At 34.7% G+C, this 20,045-nt stretch overlaps 1 protein-coding gene across 2 annotated transcripts in view; it reads left to right on the top strand.

The window, feature by feature from the left end:
* Window positions 1–20,045, top strand: part of LOC121737377 (tyrosine-protein kinase Src42A) — a 91,528-nt gene that overhangs the window by 23,269 nt on the left and 48,214 nt on the right. Inside the window, exon 1 of one of the 2 annotated variants that reach the window (XM_042129047.1) lies at window positions 17,023–18,811. The exons of the other annotated variant lie outside the window; for it this stretch is intronic. Within the exon in view, the coding sequence (XP_041984981.1) occupies window positions 17,274–18,811 (1,538 nt within the window). The 5' untranslated portion in view covers window positions 17,023–17,273. Of the gene's footprint in view, window positions 1–17,022; window positions 18,812–20,045 lie in introns of those variants that run through there. 2 annotated transcript variants of the gene reach the window in all.

Raw genomic sequence — 20,045 nt, 5'->3', positions numbered from 1 at the left:
AGGTTCCAGGATACGCTGTATGCGCCCTGAAACTATTGAAAAAGCCCTTGAATATGTTCATGACGAAATGAATATAATATATATGCAGGACAGAAATGACTCACATACTGACCGACGTAATCATCATAAAACTAATAATAATTTTAATATGCCCGGTACATCTCGTTCATTTAACCCTCCACAACCACCACCTCAATTTTGGCAGCAACGACCTCAAAATAATATGTGGCAACCTAGGCCTATGTTCAACCAAAATCAAGGACCTTCTCGTACTCAACAAGTTTTCCGTGCTTTACCCCCAAATTTTAACCCTCAGAGTAATGTCTTTAGAATCCCCAATAGAAATAATTTTTCATCGAATAATTTTGCACAGAATAATTTTGGACAGAATAATCAGAATAATAATAATTTTAATAATAGTAATCAATCTAATAGACCTGTTCCTATGAGTGGTGTTAGTCATTTTACCCCTAAGCCGTTACCCTTAAGAGGACATGACTGGACTAAACAGGGAAATCCGCCCCCATCGAATTATTTTAAATCCCGACAGTTAAATTTAAATGAGTGCTATGACCAGACTTACTGTGACCCTTACATGTACTATGACCCTAATGAATATTATACAGAACCCATTGAATATCCTTATGACTATTACTATGACCAACCTTCTTTACCTATGACTGAAAATAATATTAGCTATGAAAATTCTGACTCTCAGGACACTGAAAGCCAAAATCAAAATTTTCAGAAAACCCCGAAATCAGACAAACCACGATAGAAATTAATTTACAGACTCAAAGACAGTTACCGTATATTCAAATTAAAAATCCTCCACTTAAATTATTAATAGATACAGGAGCCAATCAATCTTTTATAAGCCCTAATGCAGTTAGTAGATATTTTCCTAATTTTCCTTGTAATTATGAACCATTTGAAGTGACCAACGTACATGCTACAACCCGTAACGATTATTCTATTACAATACCTTGTTTTTCAGAATTTAACGACAGAAATAATATAACTTTATTCATTTATAAATTCCATGACTATTTTGACGGACTAATTGGACTTGACTTACTTGACAAATGGGAAGCTAAAATTGATTTAAAGAATAGAAATTTAATTACTACATTAGCCAGTAATCCAATTTTAATGTACGATTCAAAAAGTTGTAATTTATATGAAGATATAATTCCCGCTCAAAGTTCTAAAATAGTTAGAGTTCCTATAAATGTTCATGACGGAGAAGCAATAGTTAACGAGCAAATTGTGTGTCACTGTAAAATAAGAGATTGCATTACTAAAGTTAAAAATAATAGAGCTTATATACAGGTAATTAATGAAAGTCCAAATGATGTAATATTTTCTTTAAACCAACCAATTAGTGCAGAATCTTATAATGTAGAATGCCATAATTATAATATTGTTAGTGATAGAGCAAAAGCAGTTTTATCTAAACTTCGTACTTCTCATCTTAATCCCGAAGAAACTAAAAATATAGAAAATTTATGTGCCCGTTATGCAGATGTATTTTATCTAGATGGAGAAACACTTACATTTACAAATAAAATTAAACACAAAATTAGAACTACTGATGAATCCCCTGTACATGCTAAAAATTACCGTTATCCATACGTCCATAGAGAAGAAGTTAGGAACCAAATTAATAAGATGTTAGATCAGAATATAATAAGACCTTCAGACTCTGCATGGAGCTCTCCTATATGGATAGTACCAAAGAAGGCTGATGCGTCTGGAAAAACTAAATGGCGTCTCGTAGTAGATTTTAGGAAACTAAATGAAAAAACTATCGATGACAAGTATCCCATCCCCAATATTACCGATGTATTAGATAAATTAGGCCGATGTCAATATTTTAGCACATTAGATTTAGCAAGCGGATTTTATCAGGTAGAAATGGATGAAGCAGATATTCAAAAAACAGCATTTAACGTAGAAAATGGTCATTATGAATTTTTGAGAATGCCTATGGGACTTAAGAACTCTCCAGCTACTTTTCAAAGAGTTATGGACAATGTTTTAAGAGGACTCCAAAATCAAATCTGTTTAGTTTATTTGGACGATATCGTTGTTTTCAGCACTTCCCTTCAGGAACATATGGTAAACCTTGAAAAAGTATTCCAGAGACTTAGAGAATCGAACTTTAAAATACAGATGGATAAATCAGAATTCTTAAAATTAGAGACAGAGTTTTTAGGACACGTAATTAGTAACGAAGGAGTTAAACCCAATCCAAATAAAATTAAAGCCATTGAAAATTATCCCTTACCAAAAACCCCTACAGAAATTAAGCGTTTTCTCGGATTTTTAGGTTACTATAGAAAATTTATTCCAGACTTTGCCAGAATTACTAAACCCATGACCCAATGTTTAAAGAAAGACAGTAAAATAACTTTAGATGAAAATTATATCAAATGCTTCAATCATTGTAAAACTTTACTATTAAATGACCCAGTACTTCAATACCCAGATTTTACCAAGGAATTCATTTTAACAACAGATGCTTCGAATGTTGCAATAGGCGCTGTGTTATCACAAGGTGTTATAGGTTCAGACAAACCCATTGCATATGCTTCCAGGACTTTGAATTCAAGTGAAACCAACTACAGTACAATAGAGAAAGAGTTATTAGCAATAGTGTGGGCGACGAAATATTTCAGACCGTATCTTTTCGGACGTAAATTTAAAATAATAACCGATCACAAACCACTCCAATGGATGATGAATTTGAAAGAGCCCAATTCTCGCTTAACGAGGTGGCGCTTAAAACTTAGTGAATATAATTTTACAATAGTCTATAAGCAAGGAAAAAGTAACACGAATGCCGATGCCTTATCACGTATAGAAATAAATATTCATGAAGATCCAGGTTTAGAATTAGAATCTATTATAGCTAATATGTCACACGATAGCCGTACAGTTACAGCACCTGAAATAGCAGAATTATTAGATGACTCCAGAACACTTACCGTTCACACTTCCGACGAAAATCCAATTTTAGAAATCCCAATTACTGATGAACCCTTGAATAAATTCAAGAGACAGATAGTTTTTAGTATAGTAGGCGATATTAAAAGAAAACCCATTTTAACAAAACCCTTTGACACTCATACTAGAATTTCAATACAGTTATCCGAGTCAAATCTAGAAGAAGATGTAGTTAATGCAGTTAAAGAATATGTTCATCCCAATATTAAAACACCTTTACTTTTTAATCCCCCTTTGGCAATGTATACAGTTATTCCTATTTTACAAAGAATGTTTAAAAGTTCAGCTATGAATTTAGTTTGTGCAAAGAAAGAATTAGAGAATATAAAGGAATATTTAAAGCAACAGGAAATAATTAATAAGTATCATGATGGTAAAACAAATCATCGTGGTATTAATGAGTGTTATCTTGCCCTTTCTAGTAGATACTATTGGCCCCATATGAGAGAACAAATTACGAAATTTATTAATGAATGTATAATTTGCGGACAAGCCAAATACGATAGAAACCCTATAAAGCAGCAATTTAAAGTAGTTCCCCCAGCCAGTAAGCCCTTTGAATTAGTTCATTTAGATTTATTTACAGCTCAAAGTGAAAAGTTCCTTACAATAGTCGATTCATTTTCAAAGTATGCTCAAGCTTATTATTTAAAAGATGGTACAGCCATTAGTGTAGTTCAAGCTTTACTTCAATTTAGTACCCACCATGGATTACCCATAACAATTATTACAGATAATGGTCCCGAATTTTCCAACCAATTATTTAGCGAATTTATTAGGTTACATAAGATTCAACATCATAAAGTTGCACCGAATACACCGAATGAAAATGGTTTAGTCGAAAGATTTCATTCAACTCTATTAGAGCATTTACGTATACTTAGATTAGAAAAGAAACATGATTCCGTAGTACTTTTAATGCCTTATGCAATTTTAGGTTATAATAGCTCTATTCATAGTTTTACAAAATGCAAACCAATAGATTTAATTACAGGACATTTTGATCCAAGAGATCCTTTTAATGTAGACCTTACGTCGCATCTGTTACAGCAGTATATGGTAGATCATAAAGAACGTTTGAAATTAGCTTACTCCTTAATAAATGACATGACTACTGAAACTCGTAATAATATAATGGACAATAGAAATAAGAATAGAGAACCTGAAAAAGAATACTTACCTGAACAACAAGTTTTTATAAAAAATCCTTCAGCATCCAGACAAAAATTAGCTTCTAGATATACTCACGATAAAGTTATGGCAAATCTCCCAATTCATATTTATACTAAAAAGAAAAAGTTACCCATAGCAAAATCCCGGCTGAAAAGAGTGCCTAAAAGCGCTCAATTGTTACAGGACAATACTGACAATACTGACGACTCTACATCTAAGCAGAACGCAAGAAATTCAACTTGAGACACTTGACGACGGACCAGGACTCTTACCTTTCAAACTTGGACAGACCAGGATCATTCACCAATATCACACCTTTTTACAGCATGTTAACCTAGAAGACATAGAATCTAAAATTAATTTAGTGTATTCCCAAATTCAAGATTTTCGTCCTTTACTTAACAATAAAACCCTATCCTTATATGAACCACATTTAGAATATCTCTCAGGCAAATTATATAAAATTACAGAAATATTGCAAACGTTTAAAGTTTCGCGTGTTAAAAGAGGTTTGATCAATGGACTAGGATCTATTATAAAAAGTATATCAGGTAATCTTGATTATACTGATGCAATTAAATATGAAAATGCTTTAAAAGTTTTAAAAGAAAATCAATTTAAATTAGAATCTGAATATAATAATCGTATTAGTTTAACTAGAGAATGGTTACAGCATCATACTAAAATATTAAATACTATTGTAGAAAATCAAGATAAAATTAATAAGACTTTAAATTATATAATGGAAAAAGATTTTAAGAGAGAAACTGAATTAATTAAATACGCTCATTTATCTCAATATCTTTTAATTTTAGGTGATAATATAGATAGTTTAACGATTGAATTAGTTAATTTAGGAAATATGTTGAACTTGAGCTTTGCATCGAGCACAGCACATTCAATTATTAGTGTAGCTATGTTAAGAAGTATGATTTCGAAAATTAAAGTTTTATATTCAAATGAATTTACCTTAGATATAGATTTGAGAGAATATTTTAGAGTTATGAAATTTGGATATTACTATCTAGATAATAAAATAGTTTTAGTTTTTAAAGTGCCGATTGTCCTTCCTAAACCTATTGACCTTTTCAAACTCTCTGCAGTTCCTAACCGAAATCATCAAATTCTTATTCCCATGTCTCCTTATATAGCAATTCAGGAAAGAGATTCTAGGTACATAGAAACAGAATGCTTAAAAGCTAATTCGGCATATTATATCTGCGAGGAGAATCCTGCTCATACCTTCAATAATCATGATGAATGCATCCACACTCTTATTACGAAGCAGCAGCTCTTGCCATCCTGTAAACTTACCTTTATATCCCAAGAATCTGAAGCATTCGAGCAATTAGACCAGAAGCACTACATTCTTAGTTTTCCGAAATCAACTAAAATTCAAACATCCTGTGGAAAATTGCAGTATAAAACTCTAAATGGAAGCTATCTCGCTATTATACCTCAAGGCTGTTCCATCCAGACTCCAGAATTCACTATTTCAAATTCAAATGATATTATTAAAGGACAACCCTTAAGAATCTCAGATATCGTTCCTGTAAAAGAAAATCAACCCTCTGAACATATTTTAAATTTGAAATCTATCAACTTAGAAAAACTTCATAAAATAAATTCAGAAATTATGGCGCAACCGAAAATTGATTTAAGAAGCTCTCAAGATTTATCTATCTATCACACTACTATTCCTGTATATCTGATATTAATCATTGCTATCATTATCTGCATGACTATGTTCCTGTATCAGCGTTTTAGCAAGTTGCAGCCATCAATGGAGCACAAAGAGACTCAGAATCCTGGAGAAGTGAGGGTTGATCCATCAAGCATCCCAGCAACAATTTTAAGAAAATAGTTCCTGATCTTCGGGGGGAGGTGTTACGCTGCGGATCCCTATGAAGAACGCCGACGCAGCACCCGACCACAGTCACGCGGCAGCGGCACGAGGCGCGGAGTCAGCATTCCTCAGTTTACAGCATTTTTGCAATAGTTATTTCGCGTCACTTATTATTCGATCGTCGAATAGTCGAGTCAATTTAATTATAGTTTAATTATTGTAAGATTTAATTAATAAAATATTTTAAGAAATTTTGGTTTTTTTTGGAAGTCGAACTGCTGCGAAATATAATTAGTAAGTAGTAACGCCACTTGTTATTGAGAACGATAATATTATTGTTCATTCTATGGAAGCAAACTTTGAAGTAGTAAGTAGTAACGCCACTTGTTATTGAGAACGATAATATTATTGTTCATTCTATGGAAGCAAACTTTGAAGTAGTAAGTAGTAACGCCACTTGTTATTGAGAACGATAATATTATTGTTCATTCTATGGAAGCAAACTTTGAAGTAGTAAGTAGTAACGCCACTTGTTATTGAGAACGATAATATTATTGTTCATTCTATGGAAGCAAACTTTGAAGTAGTAAGTAGTAACGCCACTTGTTATTGAGAACGATAATATTATTGTTCATTCTATGGAAGCAAACTTTGAAGTAGTAAGTAGTAACGCCACTTATTATTGAGAACGATAATATTATTGTTCATTCTATGGAAGCAAACTTTGAAGTAGTAAGTAGTAACGCCACTTGTTATTGAGAACGATAATATTATTGTTCATTCTATGGAAGCAAACTTTGAAGTAGTAAGTAGTAACGCCACTTGTTATTGAGAACGATAATATTATTGTTCATTCTATGGAAGCAAACTTTGAAGTAGTAAGTAGTAACGCCACTTATTATTGAGAACGATAATATTATTGTTCATTCTATGGAAGCAAACTTTGAAGTAGTAAGTAGTAACGCCACTTGTTATTGAGAACGATAATATTATTGTTCATTCTATGGAAGCAAACTTTGAAGTAGTAAGTAGTAACGCCACTTGTTATTGAGAACGATAATATTATTGTTCATTCTATGGAAGCAAACTTTGAAGTAGTAAGTAGTAACGCCACTTGTTATTGAGAACGATAATATTATTGTTCATTCTATGGAAGCAAACTTTGAAGTAGTAAGTAGTAACGCCACTTGTTATTGAGAACGATAATATTATTGTTCATTCTATGGAAGCAAACTTTGAAGTAGTAAGTAGTAACGCCACTTATTATTGAGAACGATAATATTATTGTTCATTCTATGGAAGCAAACTTTGAAGTAGTAAGTAGTAACGCCACTTGTTATTGAGAACGATAATATTATTGTTCATTCTATGGAAGCAAACTTTGAAGTAGTAAGTAGTAACGCCACTTGTTATTGAGAACGATAATATTATTGTTCATTCTATGGAAGCAAACTTTGAAGTAGTAAGTAGTAACGCCACTTGTTATTGAGAACGATAATATTATTGTTCATTCTATGGAAGCAAACTTTGAAGTATTAACGCTACTTGATATTGAGAACGATAATATTACGTTCCTTCTCGTGCAACTAAAACCCCTGATGAAGTTAGTCGTTAATTTTTACGGAACCCTGTAATAAGAGGATCCTGAATTTTTTGCGCGTTCTTATTTTCAAGACGTAATATTATGTATTATATTTTCGCTATAATAATATTATAAATTCCAATAATTGAAAGGTCATTGTAGCAATTTAAACTTGTTTCGTCTTTTTTTATAGTCTATGTAGACAATCAAAAATATATAAAAGTAAATATTCGTACTTGAAAATATAATACAATGCCTAAATTAAAATCAAAATAAATATGCAATTAATGTCAAGAACTCAGTGAATATTAAAGATAGGGTTTTTTCTTGACGATGAATAATTAAAAGTTAAAAAAGCGCTCAACTCTAGAATGTAATAGTTTATTATGCTATCGTTTATAATTAATAATCTCTAACACTTGTTTTCCTTTATCAATTAATGATATCATGATACCTATCATTAAACTAAAAACAAACGTTTAATTAGTAAGTAAGTGAAAAAGTAAAGAAGACTCACTATTGACGTTTTTGCTAGCACGTCGAGTCGTAACAATTAGTAAAGTTAACATAAACTACTTCCATTCTAGATAATCCTATGGCCACATACATGTAATCGCTTATTAGCAATCCAAAAAAAAAAAACTAGCAGCCAGTCGCCAGTTTATGGGGCTCGAGCGTTTGGGTGCAACAAACTATTCATTAGAGTTTTATTCTTAGAACAGATAGCCTCGGATGCGCCCGATAATTGTCTATTTTCTCTATCGTCTAAGGTAGAGGCTTCGCCTTCATGATTTTGCGGGGACGATTTGCGCTTTTTAGTCTTGTTTTAAAGCTGAGAATGCGCAGGACACGAAGGCGCCGGCGAGTCGCGCCGCAACTTTCTACCTTAGCGTCTACAACGCTCTTAAACAGTAATCTGCACAGATTGACCATCAGGAATGTTACGCCAGGCAAATTAATTACAAATTACGTTTGATTGACAATTTCTACGTGTCCGGAAAACCCCAGAAACTGTAATTTGTTTGACTGCAACGATTTGCTTGATAGATGATGAATATAATTTTAATACTGATATCGAAGCATTGGTGTTACGTAGCAATGTTTTGAAAGCAACCTGTTCAGGATTATTTTGACAGAATAGTTTTACTTTACATGGAATATACGAGAAATATGGGGCATATGAAAGGAAAGGAATTAATGATGGTGGACGCGCCCCAAGGAGGTATTTGTTTACATTTACCAATTCCGAGTAGTCGGTAACCGGCCGGGCCGTGCCGCATCGGATTATGTAAATGGCACGAGGGATATGACGAAGCCTTTTAATTGTTACGACAAATAGCTGTGGGACGATACATTACCATAGGATCAAGAACCTTTACTGCATTTGTACAAACTCTCAGCTGAGTCTGTACGGCGTTTAGAGTTTTGGGAGGCAGGAAGGCTATTTATTGTATTTTAGATAAGGTGCATTGGAGATATTCCGAAAATGGCAAATAATTACCAAACAGAAAGTAATTTTGAGCTCTGGCTACATTAACCGAGACGCCAATTTAATCACCTCCCCCGCTTCCTTTCCCTCGAGCCGTCAGCCGGCAGTGTATGTGCGCTAAGTTCATTTTTTCGCGCCAAGTGCAATTTTATGATTTTTTTGGGATTATCGAAATTATCGAAATTACCCCGTATTGTTTTACACAGAAATTAGGTAAGTTACGTAATATTTTGTTTGTTTTAAAGAAGCTTTGACGTTTTTTGCTTTCCTAAGAATAGGTTATGTTGCTCTAGTTATGATTTTTAATAAACATTCGAAATAACCCCAGTGGGGTAAATTTGTTAACGAAATTTCCCCAAAAATTTTTTCATAGTCTTTTGCAGGGGTGCGCAACATAATATAATATTCCGATTTGATGGTCCTAAAATATGGATTGTTCTATTTGTAGGACAAGGTTACTCTTGAATTATATAACTATTAACCTATCATTATACAAAAAAACAGCTCGTTAGGGTACCGTTTTAGTCGTTTTAGTTCACTAATCAACAAAACTTAGTTGACTACGGAACCCTAAAACGCAACCCTACCCAGCTGATTTTCTGTATATTGATAGGTTAATAGTTCTATCTCTGTTAGCTACCACTTTCGAGAATTTACGCAGAGGAAATTGTTGTTCGTCTTATCAAAATGAAGCTGCTTACGAAAAATTTGCTCGATTGTAATAAAAAAAAAATGTTCTAGAGAACCTGTACGTCTATATAAAAATAGTTTGAGTGAAGAAGCCACTTTTATTATTTGCAGGTGTCAACTGCTCGGGAGCTGACTGCTGACGTGGTTTTTAAATGCAGAGCTAAGGCCCTAGCCTTTCCACTGCAATTGAAAACCACTTCCTTTTTTTAATTTAGTTTTAATTTTGATTTATTAGCTATTTACGAGACTGAGGAAAAATTATTTTTATTTTGAACAAAAAATGTGTATAGTTTTGCTGGGTACTAAATAAATACAATAATATCTAATGTTGGTTTTTTATTGTTCTTATACTATTTATTTATTTGCTCCAAATGTTGAGGACATTTGCGTCCCCGATGGGGTATTTTCGAAAATTTTTCGATACAAAAATTAGTTTGGTGTCTTCTATGGCTTTTATGCACAATGTTTTTGTATGGGGTAAAATAGAATAAAAATAAATATGTGCCTTAAATGTATTTTTACATTAGGTCGTGTTTCGGCTGTTATTCGAAATTACCCCTTGAGTATTCGAAATTACCCATGAAAAGTAAAAATAGAGTCATATTTTAAAAGGTTATATCAGAATCCGTAAATACTTTTGAACTAAAAAATATACAAATCACATGGAAATATGTTTATTATAACTAAAATGTTACAATTATAGGTAACAATATATACAAATTCGTCTTCTAAAGTTGAAACAATGACACAATATACTTACTCACTCTTCCAAAAAATTTACGAGATTGCCCCAATGCACCTTATATTATCTAAAATACAATAGCCTTCCTGCCTTATATATAACAAATTTATTAATACCTACATAAAACATTCTACTCCACTTTCCAGCACCTCTGACGGTTATCCAAGTTCAGCCCAAGCAGCTGCTAAAATAAGTCCAAAATCTTCGAGGATTCCGATATTTTAAACAAGAGGAAAAATACTTCCTTAAACATTAGTTACAATTCAAATCACACACTCCTGATGCCGAAACCCATTCAGCAAGACAAACTCTAGATTTTAGAACAACCTAACCCTGAAAATGGAGGATTTAACGCTTTAAAAATAACAAAGGGTTTAACTAATGAAATCAGTGAAGCGTATAAATTAACAATGACAGTCGATTCATAGTGAAGTATTATCGTTCTCTTGGACTAATTGTGTCATAAAATTAATGACTTACGTCAATCGCATAAATTGTTTGAATAACACTGAATAGTGATTGTGATGGTAAGTCATGAATGCCCAGAATATAAAATTTTGGACCAGAAAATGTGAATAAAACATAATCGTGTTTATGAATTTTCACAGCCGTAATGGATTAAGTAATAATGATAAATCTCCGGAGTCTAATCTGTTATACATTAGAATTCCCACCAGGAAAAGTAGAAAGAGACTAATGGAGTGCGCTTGTCAAAAAACGCGTATGTCGCTGATTGCGGCGCCGCGACGCTGGCGCCACCGCCGTGTCGCGACCGTTCCACGAACTAGCGACCAGGGCTGCTGCAATAGCTAGACGACCATTTAGACTGTGGACTTACTGTGTCAGCGTGGGACAAAACGACGAAGTGATAACCCTAGGTAGACATAAATATGCGTCGACAAGCAGTCCGCGTCGTTTCCGTGCTGAGAAGTCAGTTTCAATAAAACATTCGGCTGACAAAATTATGTACGCTCCTTTTGTCTGTAAACAATTCGTTAATTTACACGACGAATTCAAAATAAGTTCCGATGTCGACCTCGCTTAATGTAAACGATGTTGTAAATAAATGTGTTACCTCAATATTTTCAGAAAAGTGCATTTCCGACAAGGTTGACCGAAAAACCTTCGCCTTCAACTGTATAGTTTCCAAAATTGACTTTCTTTTTTTCTTTTGTTTCACAATTGTTATGAGCATGATATCACTAATACACTGACATTATTATTATCTTTATTCGTTTATTTCTCACGTCAACGTCACATCCTAATGTTAGATTTTGACGTCAATGATAGGTAATTATTGTTGATATCTAGATTTTTTATTTATTTCCTCTTTTACAGATTCATCAAGTTTTAGATAAAACTGTTCACATCGATTTCAGTTATCTTTTCCATTGTGTTTCCATTTGTGTATTTCCTCTTTTGTGTCCACTATAAATATAACGCTTCCTTCCCGGAAATTTAATTTTCAACTAAGCAATTCAATGGTAGTCACTGTTGTATGTAAAGCGATTTAAATGTCATTCATTTTTAAGACTTTGATGAGGGTTAAAAAGTTATTTTATAACTGAGAAAGACCGCAAAGGTTTGAAACGTTATAATGATTTGTACTACTGATTTTTTGTTAATTATTATTCTAATATTGATAAGGGCAGAATTTATACTTTAGAACTATAGAAGATAGTCTAGTAGAAAAGTAACTAACCTATCTACTAGACTATCTAAACAGAATTGTTAAAAGTAACAAGGCTCAATATTTTTGGAGGAATTTTAATTCTGGTCATGTCAGGCGCGTTGACACTTCTGCCTAAAACTCCCCTTCTAAATTAATAATTGGGAACTCCTGATGGAAGAGTTACTATGATTATAATAATCGAAGTGTTTGAACGAGCAGTAGATTTTTCTATATTATGTCCAATTACATAATCTAGCTAGTATACATATTTCCAATCGTTGCTTTGAATATTGCTGAATAAGTTGGCCGTGACATACACTGATGATAGCTAGACCAGATTAAAATGTCATAGACGCACTAAATAGGTCATTAATCAGCATTGACAATGCTACGAGGGCTGCTATTTATGTATCCGGAACTGGCCACTTACAAGAACAATATTTAAAAAGTAATTACAACATTTGAAAATAGAACTCTTTGGTTGAAGAATACATTTTGTTTCATGTGACTGTCAATTATTTTTCCATTGTGGCGTCATTTTGAAAATTGCGTGTCTTCATTTGCCATGGATTTAACGCGTGAACATTTTCGTGCAATGATTTACTACGATTTTCGGCGTGGGCTAAATCAACAACAGTGCTTTATTCAACTCACCGCAACTTTTGGAGATGAAGCACCATCAAAAACCACTGTTTATCACTGGTACAGTGAGTTTAATCGTGGGCGGTCTATGCTCACGGATGAAAATAAAGAAGGTCGCCCAAAAACAGCTGTTGTCCCACAAAATATAGATGCTGTGCGGGAACTAATAATGCGTGATCGTCATGTTACATATCGCGAGATAGAGGCGTCCTTAGGCATAAGTATGACGAGCATACATAAGATATTACACGAACATTTGGCTGTAAAAAAATATGTTCGCGTTGGATTCCGCACAACTTGACAATCGATCAAAAACGGGCTCGTGTCGATTGGTGCAAAAAAATGATAAAAAAATACAACCGTGGTACGCCAAAAGCCGTTTATAATATCTACACAGGTGATGAATCTTGGATCTATGCATATGACCCCGAAACTAAACAACAGTCAACGGTGTGGGTGTTCCAAGATGAGCCGAAACCAACAAAAGTTACTCGTGCAAAAAGTACTTTGAAGCAAATGGTCGCCTGTTTTTTTGGAATTAATGGACATGTGGCTACAGTGCCATTAGAGAATCGTAAAACGGTTAATTCTGAATGGTATACGACCATTTGTTTACCAGAAGTCTTTGAAGAAATAAGAAAGGACAACCGACAACGCAGAATCATATTACATCACGACAATGCTAGCTGTCACACCTCAGCTGAAACAACTCAGTTTTTGGAGGGTCAAAAGATCGAATTGACTGGTCATCCGCCGTACAGCCCTGATTTGGCACCTAACGATTTCTTTTTATTTCCATACGCGAAGAACAAATTACGTGGTCAACGTTTTTCGAGCCGCGAAGAGGCTGTTGATGCGTTCAAAATGCACGTTTTGGAGGTACCTCAATCAGAATGGAAAAAGTGCTATGAAAATTGGTTCCAGCGTATGCAAAAGTGTGTCGATCATCGCGGCGAATATTTTGAAAAGCAATAAAACCATATTAAATGATATATGTTTGTTTCTTTTTTTAATTCCGGATACATAAATAGCAGCCCTCGTAAGCTACTAGTCAAGCGTTGCGATAAAAAATCCTCAGGCTTTAAAAGCATACAATTTTTCGTCTTTTTAAATATTTTTTAAGAAATAAAAATTCATAAACAATATGTCGATTGGAATTTGATTCAGAAACATTTTTGATTATTTTTACTTCTCATAATAAATATTTAAAAAATACCCGCAAAACCTGATTCAAGAATTGAAGAAGGATGTATGTTGTACCGTAAATTACCTAAAAATGACAAAAACTAGAGTTCATCTGCATAAGCAGTTTCATATGTTTATGCAAAATGGTTCCAAAAATGGAAAATTTGATCACCGCACATGTCAAGCCACATGGATTATGTAAAATAAATAAAATATTGATAAAGCATGGTAAGTATTTGGTCAGATTCTCAAAAGGGAAATTTTCTTATCGCCTAGGATCCCTTAATAGAAGGACCTTCACCGAGCTGGTTAATGGATAAAAAGTAATTACGTATGTCAATAAATTAACTGCAAGTGAGTTGCCTAAATTTCAGTCCAGAATAAAAAAAAATAGAAAAATATTTTTTTTAACATTTCGCTGGTTAATAAAAAAATTCTATACCAATCGAAAGTATGGAGCCCGTAGAATATGAAAACGTTAGGTTATCCATTTTTTTCCTGTTTGGGAATGCAGGTAAATCGATACTAGTACCGATCTGGTTAATACTTAATTGCATATTCTACGGGCTTCATACTTTCGATAATAGTATGGAATTTGTCTATTAACCAAACCAGATAAATGTAAAAAAATATTTTTTTTTATTTAATTTTTTTATTCTGGAGTGAAATTTTTAGGCAACCCACTTGCAGTTAATTTGTTGTCATACGTAATTGAATATGAAATACTTTTCATCCATTAACCAGCTCGGTGAAGGTCCTTCTATGAAGGGATCCTAGGCCATTAGTTGATTTAATGAAAAGTTTATTTAATAAGAACCAGATAAGATTTAGCCAATTTTTTCAGACAAATTTTATTATTTAAATGGTAATTTTTTCAATTAGTCTATGCTGTCTCAATGGTAAAATTACAAACAAAAAATTAAAAAGTTTTATCCTCTTATCTAACCTACCTTCTAACAGTAAAAGACTTATTACGTATAAGTATGTAGGTACGATACGCTTTAAAAACTATCTCAAATGAAACAATGGCGAAACGAACATTTAGCCTTAAACCTGACTTGATATTTGTGATGATGTAAAGTTCAAGTCCATGAGTTACATGTTTCTATGCCTGCAACATGACTCGTGACTCATGAGAAGTAACTACATTTTCGTTGAAATTTGTCATTAAACATAACTTGTATGGTCTGGGCCACTTTAAGTGCAACATACGTCTTTATACCTTCAAAACCTACCTAAACTAGTATGTACAGAAAATTTTTAAGTCCTGATGTTTCCGAATTTTCCCAACGATTCGATTTTCCTCCTCATAAAAATTTGAAAAGTAGATACTTTCTTCCGTGTAAGACGAAAATGTAACGTCTCCGAAGCTGTGAATTCGAGAAATAACTGTAATGTAAACTGATAATAATTTTTCCCTGTTCCAAACGATCCTTCAAAAATTCCAGTTGAAAGTTTTCTTCGAATTCATACGTCAATGTTATGAGTGACGCTTGCGATTCGTGCATATTCGTTAAGTAGTTACGAACGATACTAAATTCTTATGTTACGAAATACTCTGAGAAATCTGTAATCCAAGGCGTGCAAGGCAAAGGCCGCGTCTGACGTCCAAATTCTTGGTAAGAATCGATATAAAAAAGAATAGAGAAAAAATGTTGAGTAACACTTGAGTACGAAAATTATTACACTTTTCATGCACTTTTTCCACTTTTATTAATAACAATTATGTTTTACACGGCCGGTTTCGATAAAATCATCATCAGATGTAGTGCAGGTAATTTTAAATTTTTAAATAATTGGTAAACAAAAATAGGCTTGTCAGCGTCATGAAAAATTTCTACCATTTAAAAGTGGAAAAAGTGCATGAAAAGTGTATATTATTACTGTGAAACATGAATTTCCACCAAGAAGTTACGGTACATTCAATATCATATATTTGAAAATTATTGAATCATGAATTAGACAGCAAGACTTTTGGGACAATGTTAGTGTCTCTTTTTAGACATTTTGCTTCCGCTTTTTAATGTAAGCCATCCATCCCGCTTTACATTCTTGTGAGGAGCGTCATTAGTAGAAAAATAAACATTTCCTCCGTACTGACCTACACGAAGGATAAGGTGTGGATAATTAATACCTGATTTGTCTGTGCCATATACGAGATGCGCATCGCAAATTACACCGGCGCCAAACCTAACTGTTGATCGGCTTTAGCACCCCGGTCCCCGCACAACTCAGCTAATTAACTCGAGCTGCAGCTAGTTTAATGACAATGAAAATAAGTCACGCTTTGTGCGAAATATTTTAGGGTATATTTAGACTATATTTTGTAGTAAATACGAAATTTGAATGGGACAGTAATGAGAAGTCAATTATGGAGAGCAACATTGAATGTTCATTAATTAGTGAAATATAATAGAAATACCTGTGTTTGCTTCGGGTATTAGATAAAAGTATTTCTATTGAATATGATTGGCTTACAAAAGTCACTCTCGATGATTAACTGATATTCCTACTACTTGTTAAATAACTGTTTTACGTAACAGCATGAAATATTTGGCTTAAAACTTAATGAATTGAGCTCGATGTGAATATAGATGGTTCTTAAATCTAGTGACAAAAAGTAGCGCACAGAGTGAGCGAACGTGCTACTAATTCCTTATTGCAAAATTTACGTAACTCAGTTTCAATTTGGAATGGATAGCTTTTTGGAATTGGAGAATTAACGCTCTACAGCTTAATAACTAAACTCGCTGATTTCTCTTGTCTTGTCACTGTGCCACACAAATCTCCAAAACGTAAATTAATTTAAATGTTGTCAATAGTGACAAAACTCAAGCAGATCACACACATTTCTTATGTAATCAGCTGATGATAAAGTAATTAGGATGAAAAATGCCGTACGAATCATCGGAGATGGTTTATGGTGTAGCGCAGTGGCGGGGCGGGCGCGGGCGCAGAGCGCGCTCGTGCGCGTGCGACTCTCACCGGCTTACCGCTTATCTCTCGTGACCTCCGCCGCGTCCGCACGCGTACTCGCGCCACGGTCCGCTCGCTCCGACTCGCGCCGCGATCGCGATATGTCGCCGCATCGACGGCCCATTCATGTGCTTGAATATCGATTTACTCTATATTTCATGAAAAGTCTACGTCTAGATTTATCGTACTGAACAAAGTGCTAACGTATTTGTTTTTCTAAGACTGAAGTGTTATCTATAACTTAGCCCTCGAGGTACGGACTCGACGATGGTGTCGGAAGGGGCTTTGCCCGTAGTATGGTGTATGCGCGATAACCAACTTGTGCCTCATCAAGTGTCGGGTGTTAAATTACAGGGAGCCGTCACTGGGGCACACATTGCTGCCGTTACAGACTTTTTGCGTATGGTCAGTGGGACTCCTATTATCTTACCTCATACGGCAGTCTCTGAAAATATAGACTATGACACAACTAAAGAGAGCCAGAGTACAACGAGACGACGAAAAATGTCCATGCAGGTCGAAGTTCCTTGTGTGTTTTTGTCCGAAAGCGCATTACAGAAAGCTAAAAGTAGAAGTAATTCTTTAGAGGAAAACACTATGTTAGAAAACTCTTTAGCGATAACACAGGAGAATCCTGACGTGTCCCATAGTGCTAATGTCGAAAGCCCTCTGCTGGACAGACAAACGTCTGAAAATGATTCTCCGCGAATTAGGATTATTGAATTAGATAAATCTAATACAGACACAATAAAGAATGACAAAGAACCAATGCAGCGAATAACTAGGATAATCGAATTCGAAAACGACGATGAATTCTCATCGATCACGTCGGTGAGGGAAGAAGATACCAAAGTGCCACAAAAAATTACTAGAATAATAGACCTCAATGCCCCAATTACAACAATAGTAGAAACAAATTGTGATCATGGTGATGAAAGTTTAAAGAAGAAATTTAGAGTAGAACCTGTCAAAGAAGAAAGTTTTCCAAGTATGGCTAAGATCATAGAAATGGAAAACGAGAAGTCGAATGAGAGGAGGATATCCCTCACGAGCGAACGAGAAATTAGCAGTGGGAATTTCGGTAACAGTAATGACGATGTTTTTTCGAAACCTAAAACAGTACAAAGAAGTAGACTTAGTGTTGACTCGTCCTGTTCCGAAAACTCTTATGCTAATATAGAAACGATAAGGAGTTTACAAGATTTAAGAAAATGCGATTTGACTGACTTCAATAATAGTCTAGATTCTTTCACGAATTGCAAACCTGTAATCCGGTCTCGGTTTCGAAGGAAAAAGAATTCTGTTTGTTCTATCGGTTCTTCTGACTGCGACGAAGAGGTAGATGTAATTTTTAAATCAAAACCTAAGTCTAGTCAATGGGTAAGTTTAGATTGGATACCGCCCCCGACAAAAGAAGAGCCAGTCATAGGACAGACTAGCTACAAAAGTGATTTCATATCCAAATGGTTAGCGGACCAAAATTCTCAAGAATCGTGTATTCTTTCTGACGAAAGAAGAAGGAGCCTTCCTCCGAAATCAAATGAGATTTATTTACAAACAATGAGACGATTCAGTGATAGCTTGCAAATATGCAAAGAAGATGCAGCTAGTGATTCTCCTGCTACAATTAAATGGAAATGGCAGGATATGGTGAAGAGGCATTTACAAATATTAAAAAGCGACAAAGGTTTTCGCCGCCATAGAGGCAGCTGGGTACGCCCTGGAAGCCGACTGTCAAACTCTAACGCGAACAACAATTCTGAGGCTGCCCCTTTAGATAACTACATGAAGCTAAACTCTATGCCGTAAGTAAACGCAACATTTCTCATTATAAAAAATCCACAGCCGAACATATGACCTCCTCCTTTTTGGAAGTCGGTTAAAATACTAGTCATATTTGTAAAGAAAACTTATTTTTTTAGATTCTTGCTTGTCTATGCAGTGGGTCGCATCGGTCCACTTAATAATAACTGGCTGGACAGGTCGACCATACTTTAGCTTAAGAAACTGGTTATAAAATTTTGGCCGCAGCGATGCAAGTGCACGATAATCATTTCTAATATCGGTATAAGTGTCGTTATGCTAATGTATGCAACTATGCACTTAAATAATATGATTGAACGCATCCGAGTAGTTTACTGTTATTTTATCTTTTCACCAATAAGCGGAATATTTTGTGTTTTCGATAACAAAACAAGAACTCAACTTTTGATAGCGATGTTCGTGCTACGAAAGCGTTCCTGAGGCACGCACTTCCGCAAGGCCGTTCGATTAGAATGCAGGGTGCTCGCGTCCAAGGCTATGTTACGCGGTCGGTCGCTGCACCAACACCCATCTTCCTGTAAACAGTTTGGCGATCGAAAACCCATACAGGAAGTGACTCGTGAAGGTGATGCCTACAAAATTGTATCTGCCCGAATCGGAAGTATTTTTCGTAGCATCTTTTGTTCTTTGTTTGTTTACTTCCTCACTAATGATTATTATATTATATCAGTTGGGTTTTATTTTACTGGCGCTGTAAAACGAGCCAACGACGAGGGTACGTGGGAAGTGGCGGTTTGTTACGCGGATGTACCGGTGTCGATTTCGCTTATTAGCCTTGGTGGTTATCTGATGTTGCACAATGGATATATGCAAATGTAATGACAAATGAGAATAATCGTTCGCTCTAGTTGTCCCATTAGTTAAATCAATAGAGCTTTTTGGGGTCAAATTTTGCCCTTTGACATTGATCTAAAAAAATTAAGATAATCGAATTCAAAACATCACTAAATATACTCTCCAAAGTTACGGGATTCATGCTCAAACTTCAAACCCTATCACATACATCTTATCTCTTTGGTCGTCAAAAGCTCTTCACATGCAGTTGGCTTTATATCATGAAGCGTACTTCACTGTCACAGAGCGTGCAGTGCACTCCAAAAGTGCAAGGACCCTTACCAGATAACATCGGTACGCCCTCTACACGGGCGATCCTCTATAGTCTATAAGATTTAGCATTAGCAGCATTTTAGCTGCAGCACTTTTTCTTCAAATCGA

The sequence above is a fragment of the Aricia agestis genome, chromosome 20 (assembly GCF_905147365.1).
Source record: "Aricia agestis chromosome 20, ilAriAges1.1, whole genome shotgun sequence".
Lineage (NCBI taxonomy): Eukaryota > Metazoa > Arthropoda > Insecta > Lepidoptera > Lycaenidae > Aricia > Aricia agestis.
This window is presented reverse-complemented; position numbering and strand designations above follow the sequence as displayed.